General features: G+C 40.4%; 1 protein-coding gene across 5 annotated transcripts in view; it reads right to left on the reverse strand.

Moving 5' to 3' along the window:
• The window catches only part of SNAP91 (synaptosome associated protein 91), a gene marked incomplete at both ends in the record, with an annotated part of 106,271 nt that overhangs the window by 47,585 nt on the left and 43,393 nt on the right, over nucleotides 1–15,293 (reverse strand). For all 5 annotated transcript variants that reach the window (XM_080934254.1, XM_080934253.1, XM_080934252.1 and 2 more), the window contains 2 exons: nucleotides 3,928–3,969; nucleotides 6,995–7,101. In XM_080934254.1, coding sequence (XP_080790380.1) covers nucleotides 3,928–3,969; nucleotides 6,995–7,101 — 149 coding nt within the window. The remainder of the gene's footprint in view (nucleotides 1–3,927; nucleotides 3,970–6,994; nucleotides 7,102–15,293) is intronic.

Here is a 15,293-nt window from a genome sequence, read left to right on the forward strand (position 1 = left end):
TACTCTGCAGCCCTGGCTGGCCTGAGACTCAGAGATCCACCTGCCTCTCGGGTGCTGGGACTGACAGTGTGTGCCACCACGCCTGGTGGGCAACTTTCTAATAACGGAAGGATTGGGCACCGTAGAGATCACAACAGCTGAAAAGTGAACCTGTCAGGAGAATGACGACACTGCCCTGCTCCGGGGGACTTACTGAGCCACACACTCCACACATAATGCACTGGAGCCTTTCATCCTAGAGGAGCTTTAAAAACAAATGCCCTGACATTTACTGTTTTCATGAGGACATGGGACGTTCCAAGTGAGACGTCCTTATTGGGAATGTCTGGGAGCACATGGCAGATGGCCCCTTCACGGTCAGTGGTAAAGTGACCCCTGGAACACAGTAGGCAGTATCAATGGCCTCCTGAACTTCAATGCAGAATGCTCTCCAGGGGCAAGAGAAACTTAAGGGAGCACTGATAAAACGCATCTTTACCGTCTGGTTTCAGAAAAATGGCCACATGGATCAGGTCAATCAAGAAGACTTGTCCGGTGGAAAGAACAGGTGACAGGGAATAATAAATGTGCCATAGAATCATCAATGATACAATCTCTAGAAGGGGCAGCTTTCAGGTCAGCCAAAACTCCGGCCATCAAGACCTAAGAGCTTTTCATAAACGGAGTTTAAAATTTGGAACTCGCACAACTCCAAAGAAGAAATACTATTATGCACATTATCTTTTGAAATAAATTCACAGCTTATTGTGATACCCAGAGTAAAGAAAAAATGCATCCACCTGTCATTTATATACTACAGGTCATAAAATCAAGTTTTAAAAAAATATAGCATAATTCAGACTTTGAATGAGATCTCAGAAACCACTCCTAGTGTTGGGAAGAAATATGTCAGCTGGAGACCACATTCTCTTACTCCTCAGAACAGTACTTTAAATATCATCTGAGGCTGGAGAGATGGCTCAGTGGTCAAGAGCACTGGTTGTTCTTCCAGAGGTCCTGAGTTTAATTCCCAGCAACCACATGGTGCCTCACAACCACCTGTAATGGGATCAGATGCCTTCTTCTGGTGTGTCTGAAGACAGTGATAGTGTACTCACATGCATGAAATAAATAAATTAGTCTTGAAAAACATCATCTGAAAATGTCATTGATTTTCATAAATTGGTTATGTGGGGACACACAGGTGATTATGGTCCATCCTCTCAAGTGGAGATGTGTGTTAAATTTCTGTGTTTGTTTGTTTTTTTGTTTTCCTGTAAGAGAAATTTTAGTCCTTAGAAATTTTAATTCTAAGTTCAATATGAGTTCCTTCTGGTCACCATCATTTCTTTAAATGTTATTTATTTATTTATTTTGCAAAGGAAAAATTGATTTTCTCCAACAGAGTCTCACTCACTGATATATTAACCTCACACCCAGCAGTAGATGGCCAACACAAAATGAACTCAAAGGTATTTTTGTAGATTTTTTTGTTTCATGCTTTGGCATTTTTTAGTCTTATTGGTCTTTTGTTTGTGTATTATGGTTTCTGATTTTATGCTTCTATGGAGTTTTTTGGTGTTTGTTCTGTATGCTTTTTCTTTATTCTGGTTTTGTTTGTTTTCTAAAGACAGAGAGAAAGGAGGTGTGAGGATTTAGGTGGGTGGGGAGGTAGGGTGGGTCCAGGAGGAGTTAGGGAAGGAGAAACCATGATCAGACTATATTGCATGAAAAAAAATTATTTTGAAGAAAAAAGAAAAGCATTTGAGTTTGTTCACAAGTGCAGTACCCACAGAGGCCAGATGATGGTGCTGGTGCCAGATCCCTTGGGGCTGGAGTTACAGGGGCTGGAGCCACATGACTTGGGTGTTGGGAAACAAACAAACCCAGGTATTCTGCAAGAGCAGTCAGCACACTTAACCCCTGAGCCCTATTTAATTCCTTTCAGACAGACATTTTTGTTCATTTCTGTGGTAGAAGACATGCCATAGAAGCCATTTTAAGCCTGGTAGAGAGCAGACCTTCATCTCACAGGAGTTAATGGGTCCTTGTATTATAGATCTACCTCTAGATTCATCCTGATTTAATCCTCTCTAAAGGGCTAAACTTCAGAAGCCTTCCATTGCTGCTTAAGCCTGACTGTACTGTGAGGGGACTAGGGATTCCCAAGTCCCTAGCTCAATGAGAGACTCCCCTCAGCCTGGAGAGTGGGGCTCTAATAGAGGAGGGTTTATGGAGCCGGTGCATGTGGTTCACAGTCACAGAGAAAACATGTAGCTCACAACCACAAAAAAAAAAAAAAAAACCTTAATCAAGCTACTAATTAAGACATTCCAGACGCATGCCATATTCTCATACTGAAATTTAAATGCATACAGAACTTAGTTAGAGGAGTTTTTATGGGGTGGTAATTTAAAAATAAATACTAATATTGAAGTTTTATGTTGTTCTTGAACTCACAAGAAAAACAGGATAGCATGTTTGGATTTTAATGACTATCACAGAACAGCTTTCTGCTAGGCTTCCCAAGTCCTGGCACATACAGCGTGCATCATTAAATATGTCTATAGACTTCTTGAGAGATGACATCAGCTGCAATGAGTATTCTGTACCATTAAAAATGAAACCCAAGTACGTGGCCCTTCCTTCTATGATCTGCTATCATTTTTAAAACTGAAAACCAATGAGGTATTTATTTGGTCCCTTGACTCTCTCAAAGCGTCTAGACTGCCCAAAGGGAGGCATGTGAAGGCCTGTTCTTACCTGCCAGGCTCTCCTGAGCTAAATAGCTAGTTTGCATTTATCCCACAGTGAGGGTTATAGTATAAAGGAAAATTGGCTATTTCTAAAAATTGCTCATTAAGCTAAACATATAACATCCTTAAAAAAACATGTATAGTATATTTGGAATACTTAGAAAAATGCAGTGTAGTATTTAGCTATAGATGAAAAAAGTGAAAACATCCTGATGTTACAAAGATAAACTTAACAAAGAGATTTTTAAAGTACTTCTTGCATACTTAATATTTACCCATGCTAAAAAAGGTCAACATCTTATTCAGGTATATACTTCAGTAGATAACACTAAAAGGAGCCAAAATATTTTTAACTAGTATTTCATCTATGAGTGTGAGGCTGTTCCCCTAAAGAGTACACTGCTATCCTGTTCTGAATTATTCAGTGAATTTTACTTGTATAAATTCTTGATATTTTTATACTTTAGTAATATAAAAAGAGAAAGCCTTTACCATCAACCTTCCTCCTAATTTTTAGTAATACTTACATATGATTTTAAGTGTAAAATTATTTCAAAATACCTGTAAAGGTGGCAAATTAATAATATACAATATGACATTATTTAAAAGTGTAGGAGAACAGTTCTGCATCCTCTGGCCACCCCTCCATGCTGCTTCTAGTACAAGGGCATGTGTGAGACTGAAATTTACTATCACGGGTTATTTAAAACCCACCAGTTCCTATCAATCATACCGAAGACCATTTATAACTCAGTGTCTGTCCTCCTCCTCAGGAGCTGTGCACCCACCATGGCTGATGAGTGATCGCAGCTTGCACTGACATTTAAACATAAAAAATTACTCCTCTCCATGGGGTGGGGAGCATGCAAAACCTGGTCACCAGGGTTTCTCCCTTCTGTGGGTGTCCTTCAGACCAGGCACATGCAGGAAACAGGGAGAGCAGAAGTAGCTCCTCAGATCCCAAGCTCTGTCACACACATTCACAGCTCTCACTGGTTCAAGCTCAGTAACGAAGCAGTGAGCCCAGTTAGAATAGTCAGTTGCCATTAAAGAAGTCACAGCTTGAGGGCAGTGGAAATATTTGTTTATATCCAGAAACATAATCAATAATTAGAAAAAAATAAGTATGCCCATTTGTGGCAATCTGTCAATTATCAATGTCTGGTCTACTGATAGCCCTTGAGACACTTACCTGTGTGAGGTCGGGAATGTCACCTTTATCAATACCAACTTGCTGTGGAGGAAAGAAAAAAAAAAAAAAAAACCTCAAAATTACTACTGGGTTTTTATGACACTTTTGGCATTTAATATAAGATCACTCATAGGATTTATTAAAACTACAGCTTATTCGTGGTGTAAACAAAGTGTCACTTTATGTATCCACCTTACTTTAAGCATATGCTCTTGGCATAATTTCCCATTCAATATAATAAGGTAATAAATTCATTACTACAGCTAGTTATAACAAGTATGTAGAATTTCACTAGGATCTAAAAATAAATGAAAGCATTCCAAAGAAGACATTTTAAGTGTACCCTTTATATGCAATAGAAGCTAAGACATTATGAAACCATTCAAACAAAATTTAAATGATTCTGCCCACAGAGTGCTTGGGGAATGGTTATTTATCTTAATTTTTCTGTACCAAGTGTAGTATCTATTTTCTCTTTTACAGGCAGAACCATTTTGCCAGTTCCTTATACATTTGTCTAGAACAGGGGTCTCAACCTGTGGGTCACAAGCCTTTTAGGGTCACATATCAGATATTATGCAAATCAGACATTTACATTATTTACAACAGTAGCAAAATTAGAGTTATAAAGTAGCAACAAAGTAACTTTATGTTTGGGAGACACCACAACAGGAGGAATCATAGTAATGGGTTGCAGCATTTGGAATGTTGAGACCCACTGTTCTAGAGTTTATATAAAACCAAGGAAATCTGAAATACAAGTGTTTCATTTTCTTCCACCAATAACAGCAATATATAGACTTAAATTTTCTTTTCTTTTTAAAAATAAAAACATTTTATCCAAATTAACTCCCAAATAAAGACCTCTCGGGGAATCTGTCCACAGTCAGAATGGCCATCCGGAAGCAGTGGAGAGAAATGTTCGGCTTTACACTTACACCGTCAATTTGTAGTCACATATCCACCACACACTCACACACACCACAGTAATGACCAGCTTGAGATCCTCTTTCATGACTCGTGGGTCTTTCTGCTTGCGTCCTGTCCTCCCTTGTCACCTAGTGCTACCTTCTCGTGGTCTCCCTTCCAAGTGTTACATTACTCCCATACTTACAACTGTTTATGTATTACACACGTAGATAAGGTAGGCTGGATTCACACAGGAAAGGGACCTGTGCCTCTTTTTATTTTGCGTCACCTCCCTTAATACTGTATTCACCAAGTCTGTCCACTCTTCTGCAATCTCATGTATAGCCTCATATTTTGTATTGGAATTAATTTTTCATTCATCAGGATAGCTTAGGAGCATGCCCATGTTAGCACTGAGAACAGTCTACCTTTTAAAAACACCACATAGAACTTCCTCATAATTTCTTCAATAATTCATTTATTGATCAATATTAAAGTTGCTTTAGTATAACTTTATAATTTATTTTATTGATAATTTACATAGTACCTCATTTATTAATGAGGTTGAGGCTCAAAGAAACTAAGTAGATTAAAGAACCTAAGACATACTTCGAGCAATTCCTATAGGAAGTCTTGGGACTTCCACAGAAACCGTCTGACCACTCAGTATGCTGGACAGCTCCCTAATGCTTTGTAAATAGATAATACAAATTCTTCGCTTATTGCTTAGCTTCCGTGATATCAAAACTCTAACAGAGAACCTCAAACAAATCACATTGCTCTATTACTGAGATATGCTCTCAGCCATAGTTGCACATTTAAAATAACATTCTTCTTATTTAAAATCAGCCTTCCTTAGACTCTACAGAAAAATGATTTTAACTGCAGATTAACCATTAAGTGGGAGCCCATGCAATACATGAATGCCATCTGTGGCACAACCAAGCTCTGAACATTTACTATAAACTTTTCTGCATTGACTGATCATAACCAAACTGTTATTTTATACTACCTTTGGTGTGTTCAAATGATAGAAATTTATATAAGGATGAATGAGAGCTATATAAATATGATTAAAGTTATCCCGCTGAACTTTAGATGCTTATTCTAGTAAAAAAGTTTCATAAATTAGTGTCCATTCCATAAACAGTCTTATAAATGTTCACAAACCGCTTCTATTATTTGGTGGTTAGAATGACACCTTTTCTGTGTATCTCTTCTTCACTGGCATAAATCTGATTTGTGCCAACACAAGGCATGAAGAGACACAAAAACAAACTTAGGTTAAAAAAAAAAATCAAGCCTCTGTGTCAGCAATCCTTTGTCCTAAAGCTGTTGGGGCCAGCTCTGTTTGCTGTTTGGAGAAGTGTGTGCTCACTGTACACTGCCCAGTTCCTGCCTCCTCTAGAACACCAAGTGGGGAGCTGGGACGCTCCTGCCCCAGGAGGTAACGGGCAACAAAGCTACCTTCTGCTTAGTGAGTGCACATAACTAATCTTTCACAGAAATGATTTTCACTAGATGATGTTAATAACTGTGGCTAAACCAAGGGATAAAGCCATACAAAATATAAACAATAAGTTCATGTAGTAGAAAAATGTCAAGCACAGACATCTCATAAATGCCCCATGTCTGCAGTGTCACTGGCTTTGCTCTGGATTCTGGCACCTCTTACACTGCACCCCAGATATAGCACCGAGTCCACATGTGAGATGAGAACTCACTGGCATCCCCACCAGAGGTACAGTCTCACTTCTCATACCAGCGTGAGTCAAGTCCTGGATTTCATTCCAATTTACACACAACCTCAAGAACACCAACCGCGCTTTGCAGTTGTTATGGTTAAGGCTAATAAACACCCTTAAGAAACAATGTATAATCCCTATAAAATAATTTATACTTTAGCCTTTTAATTATATTTGTCATTGGCAGGATAAGAGAGATGGGGAGTCATGAATTATACTTTATAAACAGAGAATAGATTTTTCTAAAGGACAGCAGAGGCAGGAATGTGGTGCACTGCTGGATGGGTTAGGAGAAGTGACTGTAAGATTTCCTCACACACTGATACATCCTGGACATGTGCCAGACATCCTGTGCAGACCATACACTGCACACGGGTGATGGTTACCTTAGCTGCAAAGCTTGGGCCACTCACCTCCGCGACCTTGAGGAATTCGGATACCCGAGTCATTCTAGTCAGAAATCGTTTGTAAATTTCTAGCGCATCTTTGCATTGACCTTTCTTCATCTCGAAAAATTTTTCTAGAAGAGACAAGGGATGAACAGTTTGAAAAGTTCTGTTTTACCCCAGACTTTTGCTAGTCACTACTTCCACTCAGGGCCTGAATTAAAGCAAAGGCAGGAAAATAAATGCTAAAGTGGCTTCTTAACACAGGGGCTCCAAGTAGCTAGAGAAAGATGCTTGGTTCATCTGTCTCACTTGAAGCAATTTCAGCAACAAAGGAACTGAGACAGAAGCATACAAGGACCATTGTAGCACAATTGTTCCTAAGAACAACTGCAGCTCAAAAGCAATGGCTGCATTCCCCAGCACCCTTTAGTCTTTTGTCTCTTTCTCCTATTCTACCCACCCTTTCTCTCTTGGATGAGGGAGTCTGAAGCCAGGCTGGGAGGAAGCTCTTCATTGGGTTACATCTCAACCCTAGGATCATTATTTTCTTACTAGGTCATATCAAGTGATAATTAATACGTTATGAACCAACCATATATAAGTCTTCTAGAACTGAAGAATACTTTTAAATGTGTACTCATGTAAGTTGATGTACAGACTGGTTAGAAATTATCAAGTATTACAGCATGTCTTTAAAAGGTGAGATGGGGGCTCTTACTGTCATTTGGCTCACCCAACACTTCACGGCTTCCTGTTGTGTGAGCCTAGTCTTTTTCTCAACATTTGGGAGAGGCAGCATGGCCTTGTTGTTCTTTTGTTACCCTTCCCAAGGATTTACTCCTTAAGGTATTCTGTTTTAATTACAGTATGACAATGTGTTTTTTTTTTTTTCATATATGTTAAAAAAAAACCAACCAATGCTTTCTCAGAGGTTTTGACAGCCATTTGTGAATTCAGTCTGTCAGTAGGCTGACTCTGCAAATGGCGTCGTGATAAAGAACCATCTACAGAAGAGACAGAGAAACCAACAGCTCGGCTTCTGCTTTATAAATTTGTCTCTTTAAATTCGCATATGGTTAAAGTCATGCTCTGTTTATACTCTCACAGGAGAATCCTTCCTGTCACTCAACTCACAAGTATTTTTAATTCCCTTAAGAGAAGTTTGAAAATATATAATTAGGAGAAGAACTAATTACCCAGGGTGACTACTCATTACCTTCTGTTGACAGCCTGTGGTGATCTTACTTTTTACACAGACCTCCCCTGTAGGGCATTTAAGTCAAGAGAAAAGATCTAGGAAACAAACACTTGCTGTTTTCTTTGTGCCAAGATTCAGCAAGATGAGTACTTTGTCTTCATATTATTTGTGAAAGGACACTGGCAAGCTGACCATGCTCTGGTAAGTGGTTCCCACCCATGCTCACGGTCATGTAAGCAAGCCTTAGTGGGTCATTAGAAATACATATGAAAGCAGGAGACAATGTGTTGTGAAGGTCTCCATGGGGGGAGAGCATAAGATAAGAATACATTGTACAAGTATGAAACTGACAAAGAATGCATTAAGGATGCTTTCAAAGGCCAACTCTGAAGAGCCTTTCTTATCTACCCTAGCCTGTTTTCAAATGTTTCTGGTAGCATCACGCTGTTACAGTGGACCACAACCTACTGTAGTGTAAGAAAATGGAAAATTAGGACTTATTCTGAGAAAACTATACTTCAGCTTTGTTCAAATTTCTTAAATTACTTTTCTTCCAACACCATCTAAGTTAGTTCTTTCTACAGATCTTCAGAAGCAACATGAGAAAGCAATTCAAACTGAGAAATATCAATTTTCCCTTTGAACTAGCACAACAACGGTCAAGCAATTTTCGTTGTCTCTTCTGTATTTTTCTTTTCTTTTCTTTTTTTCATAGTAAGCTGGGGCTCAATAACAAGAGGCCTTCAGTCACTCTCTCTCCAGGCTATAATCTCATAGCTGCTCTGAGAGTGACATAGAATGATACAGAAGGCAACACAGTGTCTCACTGAGGCAGCAAACTGCAAGGCTCCTTCATCCCCTGGAGTCAAAGGAAGGGTCAAGATTAAATCCTATTTCTATGGACCTCTTTTTTTCCCCTACTAAAGATAACATGTTGCTTTTGAGTATCCGAAATGGTCAAATTTGACACTGGTAAAACTGTGATTCAATGTTTCAGCACCAACTTTCAAATCCTGAGATTTCCAAGTGGACTTTATCTCGGTCCTTAGTAAGCAAGATATCTCATGTGGATGTCAGAGTTTCAATCGAACAACTGCAAGTTTTGTAGCATTTGACCTGGCTAGATTATTATTATTATTATTATTATTATTATTATTATTATTATTACTATTATTATTACTATTATTATCTCACTTTGACAGAAGCCACAGCCATCTGAAAAGAGGAAACCTTAATTAAAAATGACCCCATAAAGTCAGACTGTATAAGATGGAGCTGTAGGCAAACCTACAGGGTATTTTCTTAATTAGTGACTGATGGGGTAGCGTTCAGTACATTATGGGTGGTTCCAGCTCTGGGCCGTGGGGCTTGGGTCTGTAAGTAAGCAGGCTGACAAGCCAGTGCCAAGCCGTAAGCAGCATCCCAACTACCCTGACTGTCTTTGAGAATAAATAGTGATGTCAAAGTGTAAGTGAAATAAACCATTTCCTCTTCAACTTGCTGTGGCCATGGTGTTTCAGCACAGCAACAGAAACGTGGACTAAGATAGCACCCAGATGGTATCTAACTGTGCTTATACACAACACTACTTGGTCAGCAACTCCTTGATTTCAGCTAACTCACATTTCCACCAGGCTTACTCCTATAAACAAAACACTCAGGATCCCTGTCTTGTGTGCCTACCTGCTAGCTACACAACGCTAATGAAGGCCTCACTGGAAAACTAAGGGGAGAAGAAATATGCTTGGACCGATTCCCAAAAGTCCTTAACACAAAAAAGGTTTAATGGTCCTATAACTTTTCCCCTTCTAATTCAGCCAGTAAGCTAACATTTTCAAATTAAAAATTAAAATGGTTCAAAGAGCTATTATTTTAATCTAAACAGAAACTACCCTCTTGATACCAACTATGTATGAAACCAGCATAGTGCAGGGTAACGGAGACTATCAGCTTAGCCGCTGTCAGGACGGCGGTGGGAAGAAGTACGCCGCTGAACTTGCCTGATAGCTAAGTGAAAGGCGGGCACCAAATCCATGGCTCTTGACAGCAAAGTGGGAATATAGCTAAGCAGGAGGAAATGAGGAAGAAAAATCAAGACATCATTGCTGGCAGGCAGAAGAGCCCAGGAAGATGAGCTACAAAGGGGGAGCTGCATGTTGAAAAGACCAAAGGCACAAAAGAAAAGAGATTCAGGACAAGCTGAAGAATTCAGAGACTGTATGGGTCGGGAAGGAACATAGTATTTGGGTCTGCACAGCTACAAACGGTAAGAATTGCAGTGCTAATATTCAGAAGAGCAGTCAGAACTGCAGGAATCCATCTGTGCCTTGTCAAATAGAGATGGTGGCCTGAAGTAAGCCTTAGGAAAGAGCTCCAGGAAGAGTAGGAAGAGTACGGGTGACTTGTAGAGAAGTAATAGGAACATCTGTATACTTGCTTTAATAACATTCCTCACCTGAAATGAAAATTCATTTCATGTTCGACTTCATATTTAGGGCAGGAGTCTGCCAGAGAAGGCAAACGTCTCCCCCACTCCCCTAGAGCAATGCTCTTGTCAGGAGTGACTGGCCCCGCCCACCAGCCTCAGCTCTGCACAGCTGCTGGAGCTAGAAGGTAACCCTGAGGCAGGGGCTGTCTTCCCTGGCCTTTCTGCTACTGCTAAGTCTATTGCTTCTGACAGGCAGACGCCGAAGCTTCTTCGGAGATTACTCGTCCAGCATCCTGCCATCCGCTGTCCAGTTTCCTGGATTTGGAGGCACAGTGATTAAAGTAACGGACACGTGATCCTTAATCCTGGATTATAGCTTCAAGTGTCCATTTCCCAGCTTTCCCAGTGCTGCCAGAAAGCTGGGCCTCCAAGGCAGCTTCTTATTTGTAAAACAACCTCAACTGGCAGCCTCGAAGAAGCAGGTCCTGCAAACATGGGAGCTTAATTCCAGGAGAAGACAGAGCCCAGAGCCAGTTTCTAGTAGCTTCAGATTCCTATAGAAGCACCCAACTTCCTATATTAGAGCCCCTTCTAGTTAGAAAATGTGAAGGAGTTTCTAGTTTCTTTTTCTTTCTGTCTGTTCTGAAGGCACACTTTTTGATACTTGGAGAGACTCTAAGAAGTAGACTCTTAAGTTGTCACACAGCAAATCTGGGATCAGGTATATAGCCCACAGAGAGCCGAGATCCTCATAGACTGAGTTAAGTATCCTATGCTGTTCTAGAATGAAGTTTATCAAGCCATGGGCTAGTCTGCCACAGTAGGAACAAAGCCAATAAAACAACAGAGTAAGTGGCTGCTGATGCTTCCGCTGAGGAATTTATGAAAGGAAAATACAATGTTTCACATCTGGCTTGAGGCAAAGTTAAACTGTGGCACTCTGAGACTGTTTCATGTCAGCCCAAGCTTCCTGGGGAAATAAGATTTTACTCACACACAGTCCCTTGGCTTCTACAACCCACACTCCCTGCCAGCCACTTCAGGACCCAAAGTGAGACTTAGAATCCGGTAATTCTAATGTATCAAGGGTAAGATACTAACATCTGAGGAAGGCAGACTGCTCAGACAGGAAGAACATCTTCCAGCTAAGGGGCCCTTATATTACTTGAACTTCTTGAGTCCCCTCTTTCTCTTTCTGCAGAACTGCTATGACTTCACAGAGAATACGGTAAGGTGTATGCGGGAGTTCCTCACCTATGCAACTTACAAGGTTAGTCAGGCTGATTTCCAGCTCTGGCACCCTGTGCCTAAGATCAGTTTTGGGATAAGGCTTTTGGAGAGACAGACACGTACTCAGGAGGGAGACTACGCATGCCAAAAGAAGGTCAAGATCTTACAAATTTTAGTGGACATCTGACAGATGCAAATCAAGATAACAGATTTCCTTATAGGTACAGAAAAATACATTTTATTAGGAGTATTTCATGACGTATTAATTCTAAAAATGGGTTCATGTTTTATGCTAGAGAGATAGCTCAGTAGTTAAGAGCATTTGTTGCTCTTCCAGAGGACCTGGGTTTAATTACCAGAACCCACATGGTGGCTCTCAGTAACTCCAATTCTAGGGAATAAAGGCCCTCTTCTGTGGGCATTGTACGTGGTGCACAGACATACTTACAGGCACAACACCCATACACATAAAATAAAACCGTAGGAAGTCTGTTGGTCTGAAATATAAATCTAACTGGGTACCTTGTTACCTCATCCCACCCTCCTGCCCCTGGAGCCATGAACCATCGACCCTAAATGACAACAAATGGAAAACTGTAATGAAATCTAAAGCCTTCTGGGCAGGAAAGCAAGAACAGCAAATTAGATTTACAATATAATCAACAATTTATCAACTTGGGCAAACACGCCAAGGGCTGAGGATTTAAGTGTGAGCATCCAGGTGCAGCTCTAATACAGAGGTTACCAGAATGAACTGCTCTGGCTAGCAGGAACACCCTCTCAAGAGCTTACTGAGAATGCAGCTTCTTACAGCCCATCTCAGACCTATGGAGTCAAGAATTCTAATGCGGACTCCGTACATCACTGAGCAAAGTCCTTAAACTCTACTAAAGGCACTTTATCCTAGTACAGTGACCACACAGAATAGAAAGACACAGCAGGGAAGGGGCGTGCCTAGACAGCAAACACACGCACTGACACTTAACACAGAAACGGAGAACAAATTTTTGGAGCATTTTGGTAAAAATGAATGTATAATGTAGAGATTTCCTCATTCTCCTTGCCACCTGGCATACATGTTCCATGCTCAACTTCTGTGTGAATGCTGTGTTAGTTACAGTTTGCCAACCTATGATGTCGCATCACCCAGTGTGCACAGTTGGTGCTCCTGGTGATTCTGATGTTCATAAATTCACTGTTCAGGTATCACACAACTGGCACATTGCCCTCGATCCCTGTGCTCTCTGCCTTTTCATTTCACTCTCTGCTAATCAGCAGTGACCTCTTGACTGAGTTCTTAGTTTAATTTTTTAGAATGACATACAGTTGGACTCAGAGACAGTTCATGGTTTTCAGACTGGCTTGTTGATTTGACTTTTTATCACCTGCCAGATGTCACAATAGGTGGCTGCTTTCATAAGCATATTTCACATTTGCATGCCTTTGCTGTAGGTATCTTTTTAAAATCCTTGGTTCAACTTTTGTTTGACTGATGCTGTGTAGCACTTTCCTTGAAGACAAAACTGACTTGGAATGAAGTTCCTTAAGATGCAGGATATTTTGGAATAGTCCATTTTACTGTAAGCACATTAAGCTGAGGAAGTAAACAACTTAAGGATTCAGGAAGTCCCTGAAACTAAACAGATTCACTACCTGCAGCATATATAAGCAGTAAGGACTGCTGAGAGACACTCAAACAAGCTGACCTGCCTAGAAGGGACAGAGACCAACTAAGTTACACTCTTTTTCCCGTTGAGCTACCTATGGGCTGCAGAGTATTCTCAAGGTTTACAGATTTTATAACTGTTAGCCACACTGAGGTGGGCATTGGTGATGCCACTGTTTTAGAGTCATTTTTGCTCTGGTAAGTTTCCCCCATATAAAACTCATTAGCTTACCAAGTTGGACTCTGGCAGTAACTATACTTTGGTCTGTCATTGGTTCCCTATCTGGGGTATTTTTAATTTCTGTTTGTATTTGTGTGTATGTATGCTGACAGAGGCCCAAAGCGGTTGTTAGATTTCCTGAAGCTGGAGTTATAGGTGGTTATGAGCTGCCTGATGTGCTTGGAACAAACCCAGTCTTTGGTAGCGATAGTAAATGCTCTTAACCTGAGGCATTTACTCCACCAGTTCCATGAGGGATAATTTCCAAGAATTCAGGATTCTAGGGTTTTGAGGGTCCCCCTCAACATTTTGCAAACTTTACTTTTGTCCCTTCTTGTGTGCCTGTCTTCTGAGAAAATCTAGCATATAATTCTTATTTTTGCTTCTTTATAAGTACAATGATTTTCCCTCTCTTTATTCTTTGAAGGTCCCCCCCCCCATTTTTTAGTTTCCAGAGTTCAAAAAGTATAGGCCTATATATTAAAAAAAAATAGTCCCCGTGGTTTGGAGGACATTCATCATAGATGATATCTCTAAGCTTCTGGAATACATGTTTTGATACCAGACATCAATTTGGTAAAGTATGTTCTTTACTAGTGTAAATGCTTAGCTTAATTTTATCAGATTTAACTACTGATCAGGATGAAAGCCAACCATAAATGGGGGTAGGGGTGGGATGGGGGTAGGGAACCTACTTGAGCTTCTAAGGCAAATGAAAGTGTGGCCTGGTTACAACACTCATGTTTGTCTGTAGTCTGTCTCTAGCAATGTGTCAGTCAGGTCTTCCTACTTCTGCCCCAGTTTCCATGGCAGTTTTCACTTTTGAGTGATTGATTACCAGGTTAGCCAGGATTTACCGTGTATACTGGTTGGCTTCTCCAATTGCAGGGACAGAGGTATGTCCTTCTCTAACCTCTCTAGTGACTCCAAAGAGAGTTAGTTTTTCAGGTGGCTCAGTTCTTTACATGTTAGGACAATGGTGACTTTACACTCTTTACACATGGGGACTGGAGGTGGAAGTTGGCTTATCACCCAGACTTTTAAGGAACTCTGACTCTAAGATGTTGCTCCCTGGGGACTTATATGAATCAATGTTCCACCACTTTGGAAGGAAGCTTTATGACCAGGAATTAGATCTAGGGAATGTATAGAGTGACCTGTGGGTGCTTCCCTTCATTTTTAAAAAGGGATATACTCTGACACTAGCAAAGTCACCACAATTTGATGACCCCATGTGCAGTCACAGGAATAACAATTTTACTTCATCTTTGGGTAACCTGGGTATTTTGTTTGTGCAAAAAAAGTTTTAGAGGTTAACAATAGTTACTGTAAACTTAATCAAGCAATAAAGCCTACTCACAGAGAACCAAATGTGTCCTCTTTCACCACAGGAGAATTAGCACAATTCTTGGCATCTGGGAGGCAGCTACTGAGGTATAAGATGCATTTATCTCTATCCCAATGAGCAGAGACCATCAGAAGGAGTCTGCTGTCAGCAGGCAGAGGGACATTTACAACCACTGTCTCATTTTAAGAACATCAACCAGTGTGGTGCTACAATCTCATAGGACACTATTGTTC

The sequence above is a fragment of the Micromys minutus genome, assembly GCF_963924665.1.
Source record: "Micromys minutus genome assembly, chromosome: 21".
In the NCBI taxonomy this organism is placed as follows: Eukaryota; Metazoa; Chordata; class Mammalia; order Rodentia; family Muridae; genus Micromys; species Micromys minutus.